This window comes from Bison bison, unplaced genomic scaffold, assembly GCF_000754665.1.
Source record: "Bison bison bison isolate TAMUID 2011002044 unplaced genomic scaffold, Bison_UMD1.0 scf7180017864383, whole genome shotgun sequence".
NCBI classification, from domain to species: domain Eukaryota; kingdom Metazoa; phylum Chordata; class Mammalia; order Artiodactyla; family Bovidae; genus Bison; species Bison bison.
Window position 1 is genome coordinate 7,857,132 of NW_011494955.1, and position 20,803 is coordinate 7,877,934.

General features: G+C 45.4%; 1 protein-coding gene across 2 annotated transcripts in view; it reads left to right on the top strand.

The window, feature by feature from the left end:
* The first annotated feature begins 3,966 nt into the window (after window positions 1–3,966).
* Window positions 3,967–20,803, top strand: part of COPZ1 (coatomer protein complex, subunit zeta 1) — a 19,429-nt gene continuing 2,592 nt past the window's right edge. For both annotated transcript variants that reach the window (XM_010857981.1, XM_010857980.1), the window contains exons 1-7: window positions 3,967–4,037; window positions 14,869–14,937; window positions 16,218–16,299; window positions 16,938–17,029; window positions 18,175–18,230; window positions 19,528–19,605; window positions 19,764–19,815. In XM_010857981.1, the coding sequence (XP_010856283.1) occupies window positions 4,020–4,037; window positions 14,869–14,937; window positions 16,218–16,299; window positions 16,938–17,029; window positions 18,175–18,230; window positions 19,528–19,605; window positions 19,764–19,815 (447 nt within the window). In that variant the 5' untranslated portion in view covers window positions 3,967–4,019. The remainder of the gene's footprint in view (window positions 4,038–14,868; window positions 14,938–16,217; window positions 16,300–16,937; window positions 17,030–18,174; window positions 18,231–19,527; window positions 19,606–19,763; window positions 19,816–20,803) is intronic.

Here is a 20,803-nt window from a genome sequence, read left to right on the forward strand (position 1 = left end):
CAGGTGCTCAGCTTTCTTTATAGTCCAACTCTCACATCCATACATGACTACTAGAAAAACCATAGTCTTGACTAGACGGACTTTTGTTGGCAAGGTAATGTCTCTGCTTTTTAATATGCTATCTAGGTTGTTCATAGCTTTCCTTCCAAGGAGTAAGCGTCTTTTAATTTCATGGCTGCAGTCACCATCTGCAGTGATTTTGGAGCCCAAAAATATAAAGTCAGTCACTGTTTCCACTGTTTCCCCATCTATTTGCCATGAAGTGATGGGATCAGATGCCATGGTCTTCGTTTTCTGAATGTTGAGCTTTAAGCCAACTTTTTCACTCTCTTCTTTCACTTTCATCAAGAGGCTCTTTAGTTTTTCTTCAATTTCTGCCATAAGGGTGGTTTCATCTGCATATCTGAGGTTATTGATATTTTTCCTGGCAATCTTGATTTCAGCTTGTGCTTCTTCCAGCAGCATTTAATTGTAAACTCCCCTTTGACCTTGCTTATTCAACCTTGTTTTTTGCATTTTCACAAATATTCATTCTATTCGGTAAACACGGAATATTTACCATTTGAAGACTAGATGCTAAGGAAACAAAATGAATGGGACAAACCACTGCCTTAGATGGCAAGTCTGGTGAGTAAGATTGATGTATTACAATATGGGGGCTTCCCTGGTGGCACAAATGGTAAAGAATCTCTCTGCAATGCCAAAGACCGAGGTTCAATCCTGAGTTGGGACAATCCCCTGAAGAAGGGAATGTCAACCCACTCCAGTTACTCTTGACTAGAGAACTGGTTCCATGGACAAAGTGGCCTGGCAGGCTACAGTCCATGGGTCGCAAAGAGTTGGACTCACTGAGCGACTAACATACACACACACACACACACACACACACACACACACACACGCATGCATTACAACATGACTATGACCAGAGCCAAGGATGGCGGCAAGGAGGAAGTGTCCAGCTTCACCTAGGAATATCATGCAAGGCTATGTGGGGAGAGGATGTTGATTTTGCCCTTTAAAAACATACAATAGCTTACTTTTCTCCTTTTAAAATAGCACCCACACATTTTAGGACACCTAGAAAACATGGAGCAATGGCACCCCACTCCAGTACTCTTGCCTGGAAAATCCCATGGACGGAGGAGCCTGGAAGGCTGCAGTCCATGGGGTCGCTGAGGGTCGGACAGGACTGAGTGACTTCACTTTCACTTTTTCATGCATTGGAGAAGGAAGTGGCAATCCACTCCAGTGTTCTTGCCTGGAGAATCCCAGGGATGGGGGAGCCTCGTAGGCTGCCATCTATGGGGTCACACAGAGTCGGACACGACTGAAGCGACTTAGCAGCAGCAGCATACATGATTTTATATGCATATATATAGACAGAGTGTGGGGGCGGGCAACATGCATTTTCCATTTGATTAGTTCTTAAAGGTTTTCCAGGTAAAGAGGAGAGGAAGCAGGAACAGCAATGACCACGAAGTTCTATGACCATAGAACTTTAACACTACGTTGGACCCTAAAAAGCTCTGGTCTGAGCCATTTTACAAAGTGGCAGCTATAGTCCAGAGATGATACAAGGACTTTATTAAGACAAAGTCACTGACGAGAACTAATGACTCGCATCCAGCCAGGTAGGTGTCTTCCCTCTGCAGCACAGTTACTCAAGAGGCTGGAGAGCTAAGAATCAGCCATTTTCTGCAACAATGTCTAACTGTTAAAATTTGTCAGTTACTCCACAAAGAAAGAGGAGTCAGCCACCTCCCACAAACCAACCACATCACATATTTTTCCTCTTGGTCCCTAGAGAACATCTGGCACTGGTATAGGCTACTTTAGGTAGGACTAGGCTACAAGAAAGGCTGTATCACAGGTCAGAGGAGTGGATCGTGGATAAGAACACGGTTTTAGAACCAGACCCCCTGTGCTCGAATGCACTGTTTAGTCACTCATTTGTGTCCATCTCTTTGCGACCCCATGAACTGTAGCCCACAAGGCTCCTCTGTCCATGGGATGTCCCAGGCAAGAATTCTGGAGTAGGTTTCCATTTCCTTCTCCAGGGGATCTTCCTGACCTAGGGATTGAACCCGTTACTCCTGCATTGCAGGCAGACTCTGTACCACTAAGCCATCAGGGAAGCCCCTGATCAAATGTATGGCTACCAATTAATAGTTCTATGGCCTTAAGTAAATTACTTAACTGCTCCGAGCTCCACTTCTCTCATCTGTAAAATGGGAGTAGTAACCATCTACTTTATACGTTTTTTTAAAAATATATTAAATAACATAGTTAAAGATGTAGATGTACCTGGTACATAGTCAGTAAATGTTAGTAATATCATTAAACTGCCAAGCCAAAGACTATCTTGTGATTTCAGGCACAACGCTAAATGTTTGAATGACTCCACATGGAAATAGATAAAGGCTAAACCTTTGCTTCTCCCAGATTTGGGGCTTGTCACCTGGGACATTACCAGAAAATCAGACACCTTCCTTCATAGCATATGTTAGCTCTGTAGTTTGTTTTGTATTGCTCTATACTTTTCTCTTGGAGAAGGAAATGGAAACCCACTCCAGTGTTCTTGCCTGGAGAATCCCAGGGACAGGGGAGCCTGGTGGGCTGCTGTCTATGCGGTCGCCCAGAGTCTGACATGACTGAAGCGACTTAACAGCAGCAGCATACTTTCCTCTTAGGCACTCTGATTCTGCTCTGAAATTTTTAGAAAAACTCCTGGGTTTGGATACTCTTTTTGGAGAGCTACTAAAGACATAACTGTTAGAGATGAATTTTAAAAAACCAAACCCACAAAAACCTTTGAGGGACAATATAAGGCAATAAGGGCTTCCCTGGTAGTTCAGATGGTAAAGAATTCGAGTATAATGCAGGAAACCCAGGTTCCATCCCTGGGCCAGGAAGATTCCTCAGAGAAGGGAATGGCTACTCACTCCAGTATTGTTGCCTGGAGAATTCCATAGACAAAGAAGCCTGGTGGGTTACAGCCCATGGGGTTGCAAATAGTTGGACTCAACTAGCGACTAACACACATATAAGGCAAATAAAAGTGTCCCTGACCTAAGAAACGTCAGGGACCAAGAAATTGAAGGGTGAGGAAAGCTAAACTTCATCAAAATCCCTCCCTATTGTGAAATCTCTGCATACAGTAAACTTCTCTTTTCTCATTTTGCAACGGCTTGTCCCTACTGGAAAACCGCATACCCTGTTCCCTACATCGTTCCTTATCCTGGACCCTTTATCCCCGTGTCCCTCAGTATCCAAAGCTCTCAAAGCCCGTTTCACGGCGGGCCAAAGAAAATCTGCTTTTAGAAAACTCACTAGCTTCTTGTCCTTCTCTGGATCAAGCAAAGTCTGGGACTCCACCTAGGGTAGATTGTTACTGTTAGCAATCAACCTCTAGCGGCCTTCTTTTATCAAAGTAACACGCTGGTCGTCTTGTGGCTTTACTTTATGACTGTGCAGACTTTGTGTATACTGAAGTGATCTGAGGGAATCTGAAGGAAGAGCTAGTAGTGATTGCCAAAGCAACCGTGGACATCGGGGACCCAATGGAGGCTCCGGAATGAAGATTCCGGTAGGATTACATCAAGACCTGCCAGTGTTAAGGGCCAAAGAGACACAGCGCCCCCTAAAGAGAGTGCGAATTAAAGTTACTAAATCCGGCCGACGATATCACGTGCCCTCCGCCAGGCCAATTGAAAATTAATAATCGCTTCCTCTGTTCCCCATGGAAACAACCCCGCCCCTCTGACCTTCCCGCTCCATTCAGCCGTGAGGTTTTGTTGTTTTATTGAATGTTTAAACTGACAATCAAATACCTGCGCCTTCTGGCTGGACACCTTGCTTCCGCTAGGCAAACTAGTACACTGATTGGCCAATAAAATAATAGATGACATTTGGGCGTCCAATAACCTTCATTCTAGGCGGGATCTAATGAGGGCGTAGGGCCAATCAGAGGCGGCGTTGCCTCTGTGGCTCCACGTCGGCACCAGCTGCGGGGCAAGATGGAGGCGCTGATCTTGGTAGGAGCTGGAGGGGCAGCCGAGATGCTGCAATGTCCAGGGGGGCCGGGAGTCGGGGTTCAGTCTGAGTGGGAGGGGGTAGAAAGGGGAGTTCCGGGTAATCCTCGGGGTCCGAACGTTTTGCAGGTCCCTGGAATAAGCCTGTGGCCTAGTGCCGGAGCTAAAGCCTCGGTTTAGAGTAGGAAGCTGTGCCGGGGATAGGGCAGAGTTGGTGGAAAGTTGAAGGGAGCACATGGAGTCCTTAGGACACATAGGATCATAAGCGTACTGCATTGGGGTCCTTCAGATTCTCTCTGATTATGCGCATTGTGGATGATACTGTGATTTGAGTTCCCCCAAATCTCCAAACTCGCCTCAAATTGTAAGAATAGAGTGCAGGTGTTTGTCATCACAAACAACTTGTCACAGTGCAACTCTCCGTTGATAATTCCCTGTCGTAGACCTTAAAACTATTTCTTCTTCGATTTCCTACTATGTAGATTTTGTCGTCATAAGGAATCAGTATTCCATTAGAGTTCTGGAATACCTGATAAGAGTTAGTGTTGGATTGTGGAATGTTTTTTCAGACTTCTTATTCTGTTCTCTTTTTTCCGGTTCATTTAAATTTTGGGAATTCTTACTGCTGTAGGATCTGGGATGCCAACTCTTCTCTGGTTATGTAAGAACTTTGGTGACTAAAGAGGCGTGTTACATCCCCTGTCCATATAATCCTTTTTGCTTGTTAAAAAATAAAATACTATTACCTCTTCTTTAGAACTGAGCATTTCTCTCAAAAGTGCCCCACCCGTTTCAAACGTGGGGTTGTTAACATATATATGTATGTGTAATGTATAGGAATTTAACTCCCAGCTTCTTCCTTAATTGAATAAACTCTATGTTCATTTTTTGCCTTTTTTACCCCCCTTCAGCTCTTCACATGTACACTTCCAAATCCTCATCGGGTTAGAGAGAGTAACAGGTTTCAATATCCCTCTTTCAAAATGGCAAATATAGGGATTCAGTTCAGTCGCTCAGTCGTGTCCGACTCTTTGCAACCCCATGAATCGCAGCACGCCAGGCCTCCCTGTCCATCACCAACTCCCAGAGTTTACCCAAACTCATGTCCATCGAGTCGGTGATGCCATCCAGCCATCTCATCCTCTGTCGTCCCCTTCTCCTGCCCTCAATCCCTCCCAGCATCAGGGTCTTTTCCAGTGAGTCAACTCTTCGCATGAGGTGGCCAAAGGATTGGAGTTTCAGCTTCAGCATCAGTCCTTCCAGTGAACACCCAGGACTGATCTCCTTTAGGATGGACTGGTTGGATCTCCTTGCAGTCCAAGGGACTCTCAAGAGTCTTCTCCAACACCACAGTTTAAAAGTATCAATTCTTCAGTGCTCAGCTTTCTTCACAGTCCAATTCTCACATCCATAAGTGACCACTGGAAAAACCAGTCTTAACTAGATGGACCTTTGTTGGCAAAGTAATGTCTCTGCTTTTGAATATGCTATCTAGGTTGGTCATAACTTTCCTTCCAAGGAGTAAGCGTCTTTTAATTTCATGGCTGCAGTCACCATCTGCAGTGATTTTGGAGCCCCCCAAAATAAAGTCTGACATGTTTCCACTGTTTCCCATCTATTTGCCATGAAGTGATGGGACCAGATGCCATGATCTTAGTTTTCTGAATGTTGAGCTTTAAGCCAACTTTTTCACTCTCCTGTTTCACTTTCATCAAGAGGCTTTTTAGTTCCTCTTCACTTTCTGGCCACCTCATGCGAAGAGTTGACTCATTGGAAAAGACTCTGATGCTTGGAGGGATTGGAGGCAGGAGGAGAAGGGGACGACAGAGGATGAGATGGCTGGATTTGGTCACCAGAGTTCTTAGAATATCATATTAGTAATTTCTTTCCTCTTTGTCTGTGCTTCCCAACATTTTTAAATGTGTGTGCTCTTTACTATTTTCAATATATTTTGGGCCCCCAATTAAGAACTTATGTATCTTTCTCACCATTCCAGCCCTTCTCAACTGGAGTTCCAGGGGAGAATTAAGCCCTGATGCCCTAAGACATCATTGTATGTAATGAATCAACTTCTCTATATACACAGTGTCACTAGTTTTAAATACTATCTTTGGGAGGAGTAAAAAAATAGTATTAAATAATTTTCAGTATTCAGTGTTTCAGATGTGGAACCCTGGTTGAGAATCAGGTGGTATTCCCTAAATTTTTCTCTTCTCACTACCCTCACATTCTGATCCACAAAATACAGCTCCATCTGATTCAGAATCACCCTTTCTCACTGTTCTTTTTATCTCATCCCTTTCTCTGTCTGCTCAGTGGCATCTTCTAATTCTTGGGTCACCATCTTCATTGTGAAAAGTATAAGGAATTCCCTGGACTTTTACCTGAGCTTCCTACTGAGCTAAAGTGTTGATTGTATCTGGGTGAAAGTGAAAGTATTAGTCACTCAGTTGTGTCTGACTTTTTGTGACCCCGTGGACTGTATCCTGCCAAGCTCCTCTGTCCATGGAATTCTCCAGGCAAGAATACTGGAGTGGGTTGCCATGCCCTTCTCTAGGGGATTTTCCTGACCCAAGGATTGAACCTAGGTCTCTTGCATTGCAGGCAGATTCTTTACCGTTTGAGCTACCAGTATTTAACAAACTGCTTCTTAGAGAAGGCAGACCTCTTCTAAAGTTCTTTTAGGCTACTTCCTCTCACATGTTTGTTTCCTGGTTTGACTGGCCCTCTGGGAAAATCTGATCAAAGTGTATTCAATCCTCACCTTTACAAGACACATAGCCATAGGATACTAAGGAGAAGGGTAAGTAAAGTGGGGGGAGGTGTCAAAAAGAACCATCATTTGAAATTTGATCTGATTATGGAAATTTCTAAATACCAATTGTTGTTGTTGTCTAGTCGCTAAGTTGTGTCCAACTCTGTGACCCCTTGGACTGCAGCACACCAGGCTTCACTGTCCTTCACTATCTCCTGGAGTTTGCTCAAACTCAGGTCCATTGGCTTAAAACTCAACATTCAAAAAACGAAGGTTGTGGCATCTAGTCCCGTCACTTCATGGCAAATAGATAGGGAAACAATGGAAACAGTGACAGACTTTGTTTTCTTGGGCTCCAAAATCACTGCAGATGGTGACCGCAGCCATGAAATTAAAAGAAGCTTACCCCTTGGAAGAAAAGCTATGAAAACCCTAGACAGTGTATTAAAAAGCAGAGACATTACTTTGCCGACAAAGGTCTATATAGTCAAAGCTATGGTTTCTCCAGGAGTCACATACAGATGTGAGAGCTGGACAGTAAAAAAGGCTGAGTGCCAAAGAATTGATGCCTTTGAACTGTGGTGCTGGAGAAGACTCTTGAGAGTCCCTTGGAGAGCAAGGAGATTAAACCAGACAATTCTAAAAGATATCAACCCTGAATATTCACTGAAAGGACTGATGCTGAAGCTGAAGCTCTAGTACTTTGGCCACCTGATATGAAGAGCCAACTCATTGGAAAGACCCTGATGCTGGGAAAGATTGAAGGCAGGAGGCAAAGGGGACGACAGTAGATGAGATGGTTGGATGGCATTACCGACTCAATAGACAAGAGCTTGAGCAAACTCTGGAAGATAGTGAAGGACACACAAGTCTAGCATGCTACAGTCCGTGGGACTGCAAAGAGTTGGAGACGACTGAGGGACTGAACAGCAACGACAACAGGTCCATTGAGTCAGTGATGCTAATACGTTCCCTTCATTTATGTACTTTACAATGGGTCACGTTTCTTTCTTGAATTAAGTGGTCCGTTCCTACCTTTCAAGCACATTTGTCTAATCTTTCTCAGGTTCTTTTCTACGGAAAGAGACCCTTTCATCTTCCATTCCTAGTGCTTGATATTAATGCTCCTGGCCTGGACACACCTTCCTCTTTCCTGCTCTTTTCTGTTGGTTCTCTGTTGTGAATGGAGAGGTATCTCTGCAGGTCACCATTCTCCATTAATAACCTCTGGAATCTTAAAGATAATGACGTATCCCCTTCCTCCTTCCCTCTTTTACCCTTTTTTTCATCAAAACTGAATTACTCTAGCAGTCCAGATCTTTAAATCTTCCTCATAGGTTTCATTTTTCTTAGTCCTCTCTGGATTCACTTTCTTAGAGCTTTTCCAGTGCTTTATGGACTAGACTTCTTAATTCTATTCTTTCTCTCCCCTTTGTAAATTTCTATCCTAAAACAATGACCAGATCCTGAATTCTAAGCCTCATTCAGTAATCAGGGAATCCAGAGTGCACACAGGAGTATGCGTATATATTGGAGGAAGAAACTATGCAGAACACATCAATGACTTTTAAAGGCTGATATTGCTCTATGGCCTTCGCTTCCTGAATCATCTTAATGGGGCTTTTGTTAAATTCTTTTGGCACTAACAGTAGAGGTACTTGGCCTAAATGCCCCCTTCCCCTGCTCTGGGCAAAGGTATCAATTACATTAAGCCCCCAAAGCACTCCCATCTCATTTCTGGCAGTCCCCTGTGCCCCTCTCCCAGCTGCGTCCTTGCCGGTGCCTGGCTGGTCCATTTCGTTAGGAGAAGCAATCTCCTCATTCCTGCACTGTGGAGATATATTTCTCAGCTAGGGCGTGAGCAGTGCCAGCACTGCCCCCGGTGAGGTCCCTGGCAGCCATAAAAATTTTTATTGTGATTATGTTGGTGTCGGGGTGTCCATCTGGGTTATTGCACACCTAGTTTAATTGATTGAAGTTTAATTTATTGACACTTCAAATTAAATGATCAGAATAAACTGTGCTGTTACTCTGGCCGGCTTGTTTTAATGGTTGATTGCTGGAAGCAGACCTCGGCTTGAACTAAAACCCCCAAAGAGCAATTGACGCTGCTTCTAACTCTCCCCATGTCTTGCCCTCCAAGAAGACCTCGTTATAGATTTCCGACGTATTTATATATATTTTTTCCCTCTCCTTCACAGTGGTGGGAAAGAGTTGGTCCCTGGCAAGGTATAAATTATATCAGAGGTCTAGGGGAGCTGTCACATGGTCAAAGGAGGAGGAGGGGGCCTCCATGTGAAGAAAGCCAGACCCCTGAGAAGCCAGGTCTTCCTTGGGAGGATGAATGCAATTATCCAGATATTTGAGGGAACCTAGTGGCAGATTTAGGGTCTCTTTTTCAGCTAGATACTTGCTACTGTTTTCTTGCTTTACTCCGTCAACGTGACTTGGTTAGAGTCAGGATACTGACAAGAAAACTGAGAAGCAAATAAAGGATGGAACAGGGATAAAGAATCAGTGCCTACCTACCCACTTATGATAGAGTAATTAGGAAGATGGAAGGCAGCGTGCCCATGGACAGCTTTGATGAAGATGGATTGGGAGGTTGAGTCCATGCACATGTTGAGATACCCGTACTGGCCAGAGCCTCATATCTCCCTCTGCTGATTCTACACAGTTTATGCTTTCTCTCAGATCAGATTATTAGAGGAGTTCTGTTCTTAGACTCCCAAGCCTATCACCTTTTCTGATGTTTGACCACCCCCATCTCTTCAGGAAGTCTTTGCTGTTGTGTAATCTAAGTCTTACATGCTGCAGATGAAACCTTGGTCTCCTTACTTGGCTTTTAAAATTTCCCACTATTAAAGTAGGTATCCCCATCCACAGCCATTTGGCCTGGATAATTCTGTCTACCAATTTTCTCTAGCTTCTTTTATTTGTGTAGATTTTAGAGGGAGGCTGAAACTAGGGGAGAAGATAGCAGTTCTGTCTCAGGGTTGATTTGGGGGAGCAAGTAGCTTGAAAGATGAACACAGAGGCTGTCAGTTCAGTCTTTCAGAGACTAGCTTTTTGTTTTCAGGAGCACACGAGTGGGGGGAATAAATCACGATACAAATCATGACTAAGGACTCATCAGAAATAGATCTAGCCCCATTTGAGTTTTCCCTTTGCTATGTGATATTTAAATGAGGGCTCTTGGATTATCCAACGGGGCAAGCAGGAAGTTCTAATGTTGCTCTCAGGGTTCAGATATTTCACACCTGGGGAGTACTCTGTTTCTGCTTGTCAGTTCATCTCTTCATAGCAGTACTCCTCGCTTTGACTCTCATTTTTGTAATTCTTCCATTTCCAGAATAGCTGAAGAATTAGGGACTGTGTAACCTCTGTGCAAAAAATTCTCTGGCAGATGGGCTTTCAGAATTTTAAGAAAGGACCTGAAACTGCATTCCTGAAGAGTTTGGGATCTGATTATCTTTGTCCTGCCTGTCTCAGAGCTGCTGGATTTACTCACTGAAAGCTGGAGGGGTGTGGTGCTGACCTTAGCTCCCCCTGCTGGCTGTGTTAGTTTTCTCAATCATTTATTTATGAAGGCCACACACATGTTCATTGAAGTCATTATTCGGTGCCCGGTAGAGGCGAGGGGCTGGTTTACAAAAGTATCACTCATTTATCCTTTTTTTCTCCCCTCTCCACACCATTTTTCTGTCTGCAGAGAGAATCTCATGTAATTCTAAATCTAGGTCTATGAACTCCTTGAACTCATAAAAATTTGTGAATGTGTGTTTTCCTGGTCACAAGGTCCATGGATTTCATCAGGTTATCGAAACATTTTTTCTTGTAGTGGCAGACTTCCGGTGACCATGGTTTTCTGTTTTGTTTCTGTGTCAGATCCGAAGAGTCTTTCCGGGTGGCTCTTCCTACCATCAGTTCTTCCTTCCTGACACTTGGGTTCACTTTCCTCTTAATAACCAACATTTGGTCTCATGTCGGCTGGGGAATGTTCTGTGGTACCTGTGGCTCCTCTTCTTTCCTGAGCTGTGTTGTCTGAATCTAAGTAAACCCTTGGGTAGGATGTGAAAATGGTTTTTCTCTGGCTAAAACCTTTAGCTAGTTCTTCTCATCTGAAGTCCCTAGGCTTGTGGCTGGCAAACTGGAGCCTTCAAACCTACAGGAGCTTTTCATTTTAGAAATTGGCACAGAATCAGGGAGCAAAATACCTGCTCAGCCATGTGGAGCTGGAGTGGTATCTAGAAATTTCTCCTAGTTTTTTTATAGCCTTGGTTTTACTTTATAAAATAGATTTAAGGAAAGAGCATCTTGTTTCTAGTTGATTGAGACCTATTTTCAAGCCAGGGCACTACTTTCTGGCATGGCCATAAAGATTTCTTTATAAGTAGAGAATGAAGAACTTTCTAGAAATCTCAACCAGATTTTTTACTTATGTCCTTTCAGCTTTGTGGATCTCATCCTCTAACTCCGCAAAGTCTTCTTGGCTCCCTCCCTTCTGCCTTCTCCCCCCGCCCCCACCAAAGATCAAATAAAATAGTCATAATCCCCAAATATCCTGTGCCTGCTCCAAACACTACCCTGGTCCTCTTCTGGTGGCATATCACAATCTTATCCCAGAGTATCCTTTTACTGTACATTGTGAACAGACTTAATTCCATGCTTTTTCAGGGCCCATTTCTTATAGTTTGACTTAAAAGACACACGGATAAGAGCTTTTCTCCAGTGCTGCCTTTTGAATATTTTTGCTAATAATTATAGTTCTGAGGAGGCTGCAGGTCACCTGAAGACCCACAGGGGGCAGCACTAGGAGTGACTCTTCCCTTTTAGTCCTCTGTGTGCTGGGGTAGGGGGTACCATGTTGTTTTTCACCAAGCTTCAGAAGCCTCTGATTGAGATCAAAGACTTGTTTGTAGCAGTCTCGCTTGTTCAGTGTTGTTTCAGCTCTCCTGAGGAGTACAGTCTAGTTTTCTTGATAATAAAAAGGGACATGAAAATCTGAGCCACCCAACCTCCCACAGACCAATCTGCCTGTATATCATTTCCAGTCACTGTTAGCATTTGAGGTGAAGTTCTGTTATACACTCAGGCTGTGGCTCTCTGAAAGTCAGTGCATCACAGAACTTTGTCTCGAAAGCTTTCTAGCAGCTACCCATTTGGGAGTGGGAGGGAAGAACAGGCCTTTAAAAATCCTTTGAATGTGTCCCTAAGCATGTAGGGTCTTTCTCAATAATCAGCATTTAATGTGTTAACAAGGTCAGGCCTAGTCCATTGTCCAGGAATGCTGCTTCTCAGTAGCTGGGAGTTGTTTATAAACTTGCCCTTTGCAAAAAACTTAAAATGAAATTACATTATCAGTAATGGCTTCTGGGCCCTTTAAACAGCCTGGTTTTATGATATGAGAGGAACTTCAGGCCCTCCCCTGCCCACCCCCTCCCCACCCACACACACACAGTCCTGAGAGGGAAAGGCACCAGGCTGAAGTGGAACCAGCTGTAGTCAGGAGGTGGCAGGAGAAGTAAAGGAGAAGCTGCCGGGCTGGCTGTAGCCGAGTGGAGAACTAAAGCAGCGTGGAAGCTCTGGCCAAGTTCTCGGCTTTATTTAGAGTGGTCATTCCTTTGGAAGTTTGAAATGACCAGCCTTTTCTCTAGTGCCTTCTTAGCCCTTTCAGACTTACAGTCACATCTGGTCTTCTCCTTCCCCTGCCTTTGCCCTGTCTTTTATCCTTCCCAGGAAGACTCATGTTTCTATTTTGGGGGTTTCCTTGATGGCGCCTTCTAGGAAGCCAGTGAAAAGAGCCGGGAGCAGGACCCAGGCATCTGTCCCCTCTTTGCCAGTTGTTTTAGGCACTCTCTTTCCCTGTTGGCCACAGAGGATTGTCTGGCTCTCCGACTTGGCTGGTGGCCGTAACCGTTTTCCTCTGCTTTGGGATCCCGTTCTTTCTAGAGATGCCAGACCCTGCGGCTGCAAGCACGAGTTACCTGTGCCAGATCAATGCCCGTTTAAGCCATTGGGAAGCTCTCTAAGGTTGCAGATAGCCTGAACAGAGCCAAGGATTTCCAGGGAAGAGGCTGTGGGGAAAATGATTTCTTCTGAATTCCCTTCCGGATGGACTTCTTTTCCTTCATTAAGGAAAGAATCCCTGAGTGTCTCCCTGTTGGTGAATCAAGGATCCAGGTTTCTACAGAATTGAGCCTGCTTATGGGAAGATCATTCTGTGGGGAATTAGGAGTTGGGAAAGCTGCTGTATTTGTGACCTTTTAGATGAGACTCTAGAGGACTTCCTTCTTCTAGACAGAGTCCCTCAGTTTGAGAGAGTATTCCAGAAAGTAATGTGTATAGCATGGGCATTTCTAAGGAGTGTTCGTCAGAGGAGGATGAATTGGTAGTAATGTCACCCAAAAGGGCCACACCAGAAAATCTACCTGTATGAGGAAGCCTAATTATAAGAGAAATCCCCTAGATGCTTATTGCATCAATAAATTTTTACCTTACTCTCAAACTTCATTTATTCTCATAATCATTCAATAAATATTGAGAATTTAGTACGTGTATTATTCTGGACACTTGTAATAAATCAGTGAATGAAACAAAATTTTCTGTCCTCAAGAATCCAAGTGGGGGAAAGCTTACATTCTTCATCATTCTGTTCTCAAAATACTGGGTTCCCTTTCCTCTCCTTCTTAACTCCTTGAGCTCAGGTTGGTTCTTTGCTTGGAACCATAAACCGCCTGGCGCCTCATAGGATAGTTTACCTTGGTAGAAGCTACAGATCCTTGGCAGCGATTCTTTCCTCCTCACCTTTGGGTGTTTGTTAAATGTATGCTTGGAGAATAGAGAATATGTTTGGCCCTGTGAGAGCTGTGGGTTTCCTAAGTAGGATCAGGAAATGGAGGTAGCAAAGCATCAGCCTTGTCTCATAGCACAGGGGAAGAATATGTATGGTAAGTAACATTGATTGTCAAGGACTCTGAGCCTGCAAACACTTTCATACATGTACCGCTATCTCCCTTCCCTTCTTCTCCTTTCGTGTTAGTTGGTTCCCTGGAAGTTGCAGAAGTGGAGGAGCTTTTACAAAGTGACATGCTTTGAGTTTGAGTGTAACCATTAAGGCTGAAATTCTTGATTTCTTTCTTTCTTTTTTTTTTTTTGTGGCCGTGCCGTGTGGCATGCAGAATCTTAGTTTCCCAACCCGGGACAAACCCATGCCCTCTACAGTGGAAGCATGGAGTCTTAACCACTGGGCCACCAGGGAAGTCCCTCATTTCTTTATGAGAGCCAGTTTCCTCAAAGGTTGATTCTTGGTGGTGAAGGACCACTCCTCTCCTGCTCCTTATCTGCAGGTTTCACAGTGTTTCTTAGATGGAGCCTCTTCTTACTGCTTCTTAACAACCCCAAATTCAGATTGGTTTTTGTTTTGGCAAGTTAAGTGGTGGTGGTAAGGGTATAGTAGAGGAGTTGGGATCCTCGGAGAAGTCTTAGAAGATGGATGTCTCCCTGGGCTGCATTCAGAACTGTTGTGTCTGTGTGTGAGTGTGTACGTGTGCGCATGCCTGCTCCTTCCCCTCTGCTCAGTGAGTGGGTGGTTTAGGGAGGGCTTGCTTTATGCCTCTGCATCGCCACTGCAGCAACTTCCAAGTACACTAGGGCATTCAACCCTGTTTTCCTATAGCCCCGTGCAGTGCTTATTAATTAATCTGGTCACATTCCATACCCACCTGTGCATAGGAGACCAGGGAGGAGGGAGAGTAATTTGGAAAATAACTATAGCATAATATTTGGAAATAACAGCATGACCTACTTTGATTAAGCCCTCTGTGAGTCTGGCTCATAGAAATTGTTTCTCTGGCGCTGCTCTGGGTCCTTTGTTGAAAAGTCCCCTCCCTCAATTCAGTTCATTTGTTGCTCAGTCATTCTCAGTGGGAAATGTCAAAGTCTAACCAGGTTGGGATAGGGGACATACAGAGGCATCTCTGTAACCCATTGCAGCCCCAGTAGGATTAAGAGAAGGTATCTGGTTTGTGAGTGGTGGCAAGAGCCTTCAGGACTGAAGCTATGTTCATATCTCTTCAGGAACCCTCCCTGTATACCGTCAAAGCCATCCTGATTCTGGACAATGATGGAGATCGACTTTTTGCCAAGGTGAGATTCCCTTTCAGATTAGTTGAGAAGCAAGACAGAGTTTTGGATCTTGGGACTGGCCCCATTCACTCCTATTCATCCACAAATAATTTTGAGAATTCTTCTATCTGACTACTCCAGATAAAACATAAACTGCTCCTGTCTGTTAGTTGCCCTGCTTCCCTACCTGCCCATCCTTAGACTTTGTCATCAACATCAGAAGAGAGAAAAGCTTTGGAGCTTGGTTTCTGAACAAAGAAGTGTATGGATGTAAGAAGCAGCCTGCTTCTTACAAAGGCCCATCACCCCTGTCCCTTTCCCTTCTACCCCATCATCCTGCCTGAGTTTTTCCAGGGAATTCTCGTGCAGTTCCACGGTTCCAGCCCTACATCCACAGTCACTACCAAGCTTGCTACTTCCTGACTTTCCCGGTCCGATGTTTCTAACTTTGAATCCATTGAAAGAGAAGAGGAAGGACACCCCTCTCCTCTCCCTCCATATTCTCCCCCTCCTAGAGAAATTTTTTCTGTCCCTGGTGTATTAACTCCGGGCAAGCATCGCATAAATCAATCAGCAGGTAGAGATTAGTTTAGAATTCACCAGCTGTTCCTCCCTGTAATTGGATGTAACTATGCAGGACACCTTTTGAAACAGTTATCCAGTTACTAAATGCCAGACCTGTCATAGGTCTTCAGCTGACTGCGACGGATTAGCCCCTAAAGAGCAGAGCGATTTAGCAGCCTGTGTCTCCGCCCCCGTGCCAGGGAGAGCTTGGGAGTGGGCTCCATGGTGTGCTAGCTTGCCTCCCGCTTCTTTGAGTTTGCTGGAAAGGAAGCTAAAATACCAGAGAGCCGAGAGCCTAGGCAGAGCTTGTCCTTCTACAGAGGAGGGTATTGCAGCCCTTCCCAATTCCTCAGCCTTGCTCAGTGAGTGAGGGCTGGTGCCTTCTGTGTTCTCTAGCAGTGCTCCCTGACCTGGGGTGGCGCCTGGGATGGCCTCAGGGCTGCTGCCCTGGCGTACAGATGGGGCAGAGCCTCCTCACAGGGCTTCTAGGCCTTTTGCCCTTCCAACCTGGGAACCATGAGGTAGGGTGGCTTAGAGCAGGGTCCTTAAAAAATTTGTTTTCTATCCGATTACTCACTGCCCATTCCCTACCTCTGTGGTTCTCCCTTCTTCCTGTCAGTATTTCTCTTCACCCCATCCCTTGAAGGGGAGCAATCCAAGACCCAGGGCAAAACAGTCACTAATCATCCTGGGCTTCCAGCTCTAACAGCCCAACCCGTCTCCTTCCCTCTGACCAGTACTATGACGACACCTACCCCAGTGTCAAGGAGCAAAAGGCCTTTGAGAAGAACATTTTCAACAAGACCCATCGGACTGACAGTAGGTCGTTTTCCTTTCCCTACTCCCCGTGGTGGGTGGCCGGGGGGAGCCACAGCGGGAAGCGGGCAGCAATGGGACTGTGGAGGAAGGATGAAATGACTCTGCCTCCTTTTTCTCTTTTTTTCCTCCTCCCCTCATATAATAAACTCTTCAGAAATGTAATGGGGAGGTGAGTGTACCTCACGCGGGAATACCGCGCTAGAAGGTTGGCTGTTAGCTACCTGTCTAGTCCCTGGATTTATGAGCCTCACTTGACAAATTTAACTGCAGCTCTGCTTATTGTACCGCATCCATTAGGGCAGGTAAATGGAAGTCTGTAAAGGTGACCGCTCTGCATTTTCACCTCCGAAGGATCGACTAGTATCCTGTCTCATATACAAGGAGGGAAATAAGGGTAGTAGGGGCGGGGAGCAGTTAGAGAAGGAGATGCTTAGACTCCCCCATTTATACTTGCCTTCTTCTGCTATCACCTGAAAATAAAAAGCAGGTCAACTTTGGTCTTTGTGGGGGTCATTAAGACCCACCTTCTCTCAGCCCCACATAGCTGAATACTAATTCATGGTAACTCCCTCTACCCTACTTGCAAGTCTCAGACCACCTACTGTTTCCACCTTTGTTCCCCCCACCCATCCCCACAGGTGAAATTGCCCTCTTGGAAGGCCTGACAGTGGTATACAAAAGCAGTATCGATCTCTATTTCTATGTGATCGGCAGCTCCTATGAAAATGAGGTGAGAATCCCCACACTCTGCCATCTCTGCTCTCACCTCCTGAACCGCTGGCAGGCCCTTGTGACTGGTTCTGGGCCCAAGGACTGCCGTGTGCCTTTGGCTTCTGACTGGCTAATGAAGTTGTCCGAGATCCATGTCAGCCTCACAAACATGGCCGAGCAACTAAATCAACCTGGAACGCAAGCTTTCCCAGCTTTCTCTCTGTGTCCGCCTAGGACACACCGTCTATTTTTGATAACACACTAACATACATTATCAATGGCCTTCCCTGCCTAGTGTTTTTAAGATGGATTTCTGAGTTGTGATCAGGGTTCACCTGTGAATGAGCCACACCTGACTGAGTTTGGGCCAATTAGGCAATATTCCGGGTCATATTGAAGCCATATATTCTGAGTGGCTCTTTGAAGACTGGGTATAGCCCTAACCTCTTCCCATATGTAGGAAAAACTATTTACCTCAGGTCACAACTTTTAAGGAGAGTAGATAAGTAAAAATAAGCCCCCACATAATTTGAGGCAAAAGTCACAGTTTGAGAAAACCAGTTCTTACTGAATTCTTATCACTGTAAGTGCTTTGTAGAATGCATTGTTATTTAAACCTTGTAGCACCTCTGTGAGTTTTGGGCACTAGTGCCCTCGTTTTATAGATGATTAAACTAAACCTTGAGGAACTGTATGAAATTACTTACATTTGACCACTGTTGGACTACATATGTGGCTGTTTCATGTGGTTCAACCTGATAACTTTCCCAGGGTCACACATCTAGAAATGCTTCAGCGAGGATTCACGTCCAGATCTGTCTGACTCCAAAGTCCGTGCTGTCTGCACAACTGACTTAAGCTATTGCTTGGTTAATGATTTTTCTAAGACATAGGGTAACACATATACAGTTGGGAAATACACGCAGAAGACTGACAGGAAAGTTGTTTGAACAGTCTGGTCAAAGAGAGACCTCAAATTACAAGATCATGAAGCAGAATTTATTTTTGTCTTCTTCCTGTTTTACTCTCACTTCCACCATATGCTGCTGGTCTTTTGTGAAAGCCTGTGTCTTTTGATCCTTAATGAGTTAGAGGGTTTTGTTTTCAGGTAGCAGCTTTCGGGGCCTTGAACTTTATCCTTCTGCTTCTTCTGTCTCCAAATAGCTGATGCTCATGACTGTTCTGAACTGCCTCTTCGACTCATTGAGCCAGATGCTGAGGTGAGCAGGCCATTCTTGACATCTGTTTGGGAGAGAAAGTTGCTCTTCTTCGGGCCCAGGGATTTGTGGGGGCTCAACAGAGGCTGCAAGGAGTTGATTTACCTTGAGAAATTGGGCTTATTATTTCAGAGTAATTTACACTGATGGGGAGGACTGGATGGGGGAGTGTGTTACTCCTGTGGAATAATTCTCCTGAGAGAAAGGATTGGGAGGGAGCAGAATCTTTGCCCCTGTGTCTGCTGTCACATCCTGCTGTGGCTCTGTCGGAGCTCCAAGCACCTCACAGTGTTCTCCTGGGCTTCATTCTTTACATTCAAGATAGAGAAAGGGAAGTGTCCCGGATACGACATCAGCACCTCGGGAATGGAGGCACCACTCCTAATTTTTCATATGCGGCCCTTAGTTGTTCCTTCTATAGAACAGGAAGAATGTGCCTTTTACCCTCTCCTCCCCATCTACCTCCCCGCCATCCTCTACTCCCCACGTAGATGGGCCGTAGAAGAGATATAAGATACTTTTCCTGAAAACATCCAGGGCTCCCCAGTGAGCCCAGTACAGACATCCATCCAGACGGAGCAGAACAGCAGGCGCTCTCAGCCCCACAAAATCAGCAGGGTGAATGGCTCAGATTTCCTCAGGAAGGGGATGATTTATTTCTCAGCCAGGTGAATGAATAGGCTTCATTTCAGTGATCTAGTGAAAGAGTCAAACTGACGGATGTGACTGGCCATGTTCACCAACCACCGGATCTGAGGCTGGTGGATGCTGGGCCCTGGCGGTTCCCAGCCCCCTAGTTGGGCTTCTTTTCAAGGCCTGAGCAGAGCTGGGGAAGGAGGCCAGGGGAGGGGAGGGAGCAAGGAGAGTCTTAGAAGGCTTGTCAGAGCTTGAGTGCAAATAGAGTTTGCACTCAGCCCCTCCTCACCTCCTGCCACCTCCAAATTGAGTGTTAGCTCTGTGGATTTCCTTTTTTCCACACACTGATGTCAGTGTTCATGAGCAATGTTGTAAGCAGCATCATAGCAGATAGGAAAGAAAGCATAGCTCTGGAAATCAGCCCTCGAATAGGCAGAAATTGACTGTATGTATATTTTGAATCTCTTTCTTGGCATTCCTGATCCTTACTCGGCAAAGAAGTGTAGGAAGGGTGTTAGGATGGGTTAGCCAGAAAGTTCTTATTCACTTCTTTGTGTGCTTAGTGGAGACATAGATTGGTCTAGCTGAGGCTCCCACAACTCAGACCATGTCCTAGGATCCTTTTCACACCCAGGCTGGGTTTTCTCTTCTCTTGGGGACTCAGGAAAAATGTAGAAAAGCGAGCTCTGCTGGAGAACATGGAGGGGCTCTTCTTGGCTGTGGATGAAATCGTAGATGGAGGGTGAGTTCTCTGCCCTCCCCGGGCCTCCCTGGATCTGGGGTGATGGGTGGGGCCACTGCCCCTGTCCTGAGGCAAGGGGGCTGTGTGACCAGAGTTCCCCCACAGTAAGTTGGTCCTTCAGGACAGAGTGAACAGTGGTCTTTTCTATGTCTCTTCAGGGTGATCCTAGAGAGCGATCCCCAGCAAGTGGTACACCGGGTGGCATTAAGGGTAAGTAGGACTGTTTGTTCCCCACAGCCCCCATCCACTCATCCGCCAGGACCAAACCTCCTCAATGATCTAAAGGGCTGGGGCTGGTAGAATACATGTAACTGTCTCCTTCCCTTTCAAATTGTCCTTATCTCAAGGACGGGAAGCAGAAGGAAGGTGTTTCTGTCCCTTACCTGATACCTAGCATCTCATATAGTCTGCACAGAGTGGACATTTAATACATACTTTTAAAATCAAAGATGAAATAAAGGGAACTTGAATATTGATGGTTCTAAAATGATAAAGGACTTTGAGGTTGGCTGCTTCTTCCTGGGGGAGTGAATCCAATCATCTGAGGCAGAGGCTTGTCTTCCTTGTCTTTTAAAGTCTCAGGAAACTGAGGACAGCACCTCTCCATCAGGAAGTACTTATTTGCAGGAACCTCTGTCCTCTTTGGTGCCAGTGGTACCAGAAAGAGGCTTCTGAGTTAATCATAGAAAGCCTCAAGTCATCGAGGTGCAGAGAGAGCCCACCAGCAAATTGTAGGGCTACAGGGAGGCCTGAGCAAAGCCAGTCTCCCCACTCACAGAATGTCCCGGCTCTGACCTCCAGAGTGAAGGCTGACAGTGCTGGGTAATGGGAAATCTTCTCCCTTAACTGTCGTGGGCTCCATTTGCATAGTTTAATCTTCTCCTTTAACATATGTCTCTGTGTGGCAAGAGAGAAGGTCCCCCCACCCCCCCAACCGACTCCCTCCTTTCCCTTCTCAGGCTGCTGTTGCAGCAGTTTATTTCTCAAATTAACATGCTGTCGTTACCCATCAGGCCTTGCGGGATCCATTAAACTACCCCAGGCTCCCCCTCATCCTCTCCCTAGCGATATTGATATTCAGGGAAGGTCTTCTCTGACTAGGGAATCAGGTCTCCCACCCCCAAGTTGAGAATCAGATAACCTGCTGATTACCTGGAATGGAATAAATCTTAAGAAGTCCTCCTGCCTTAAAAGAGAA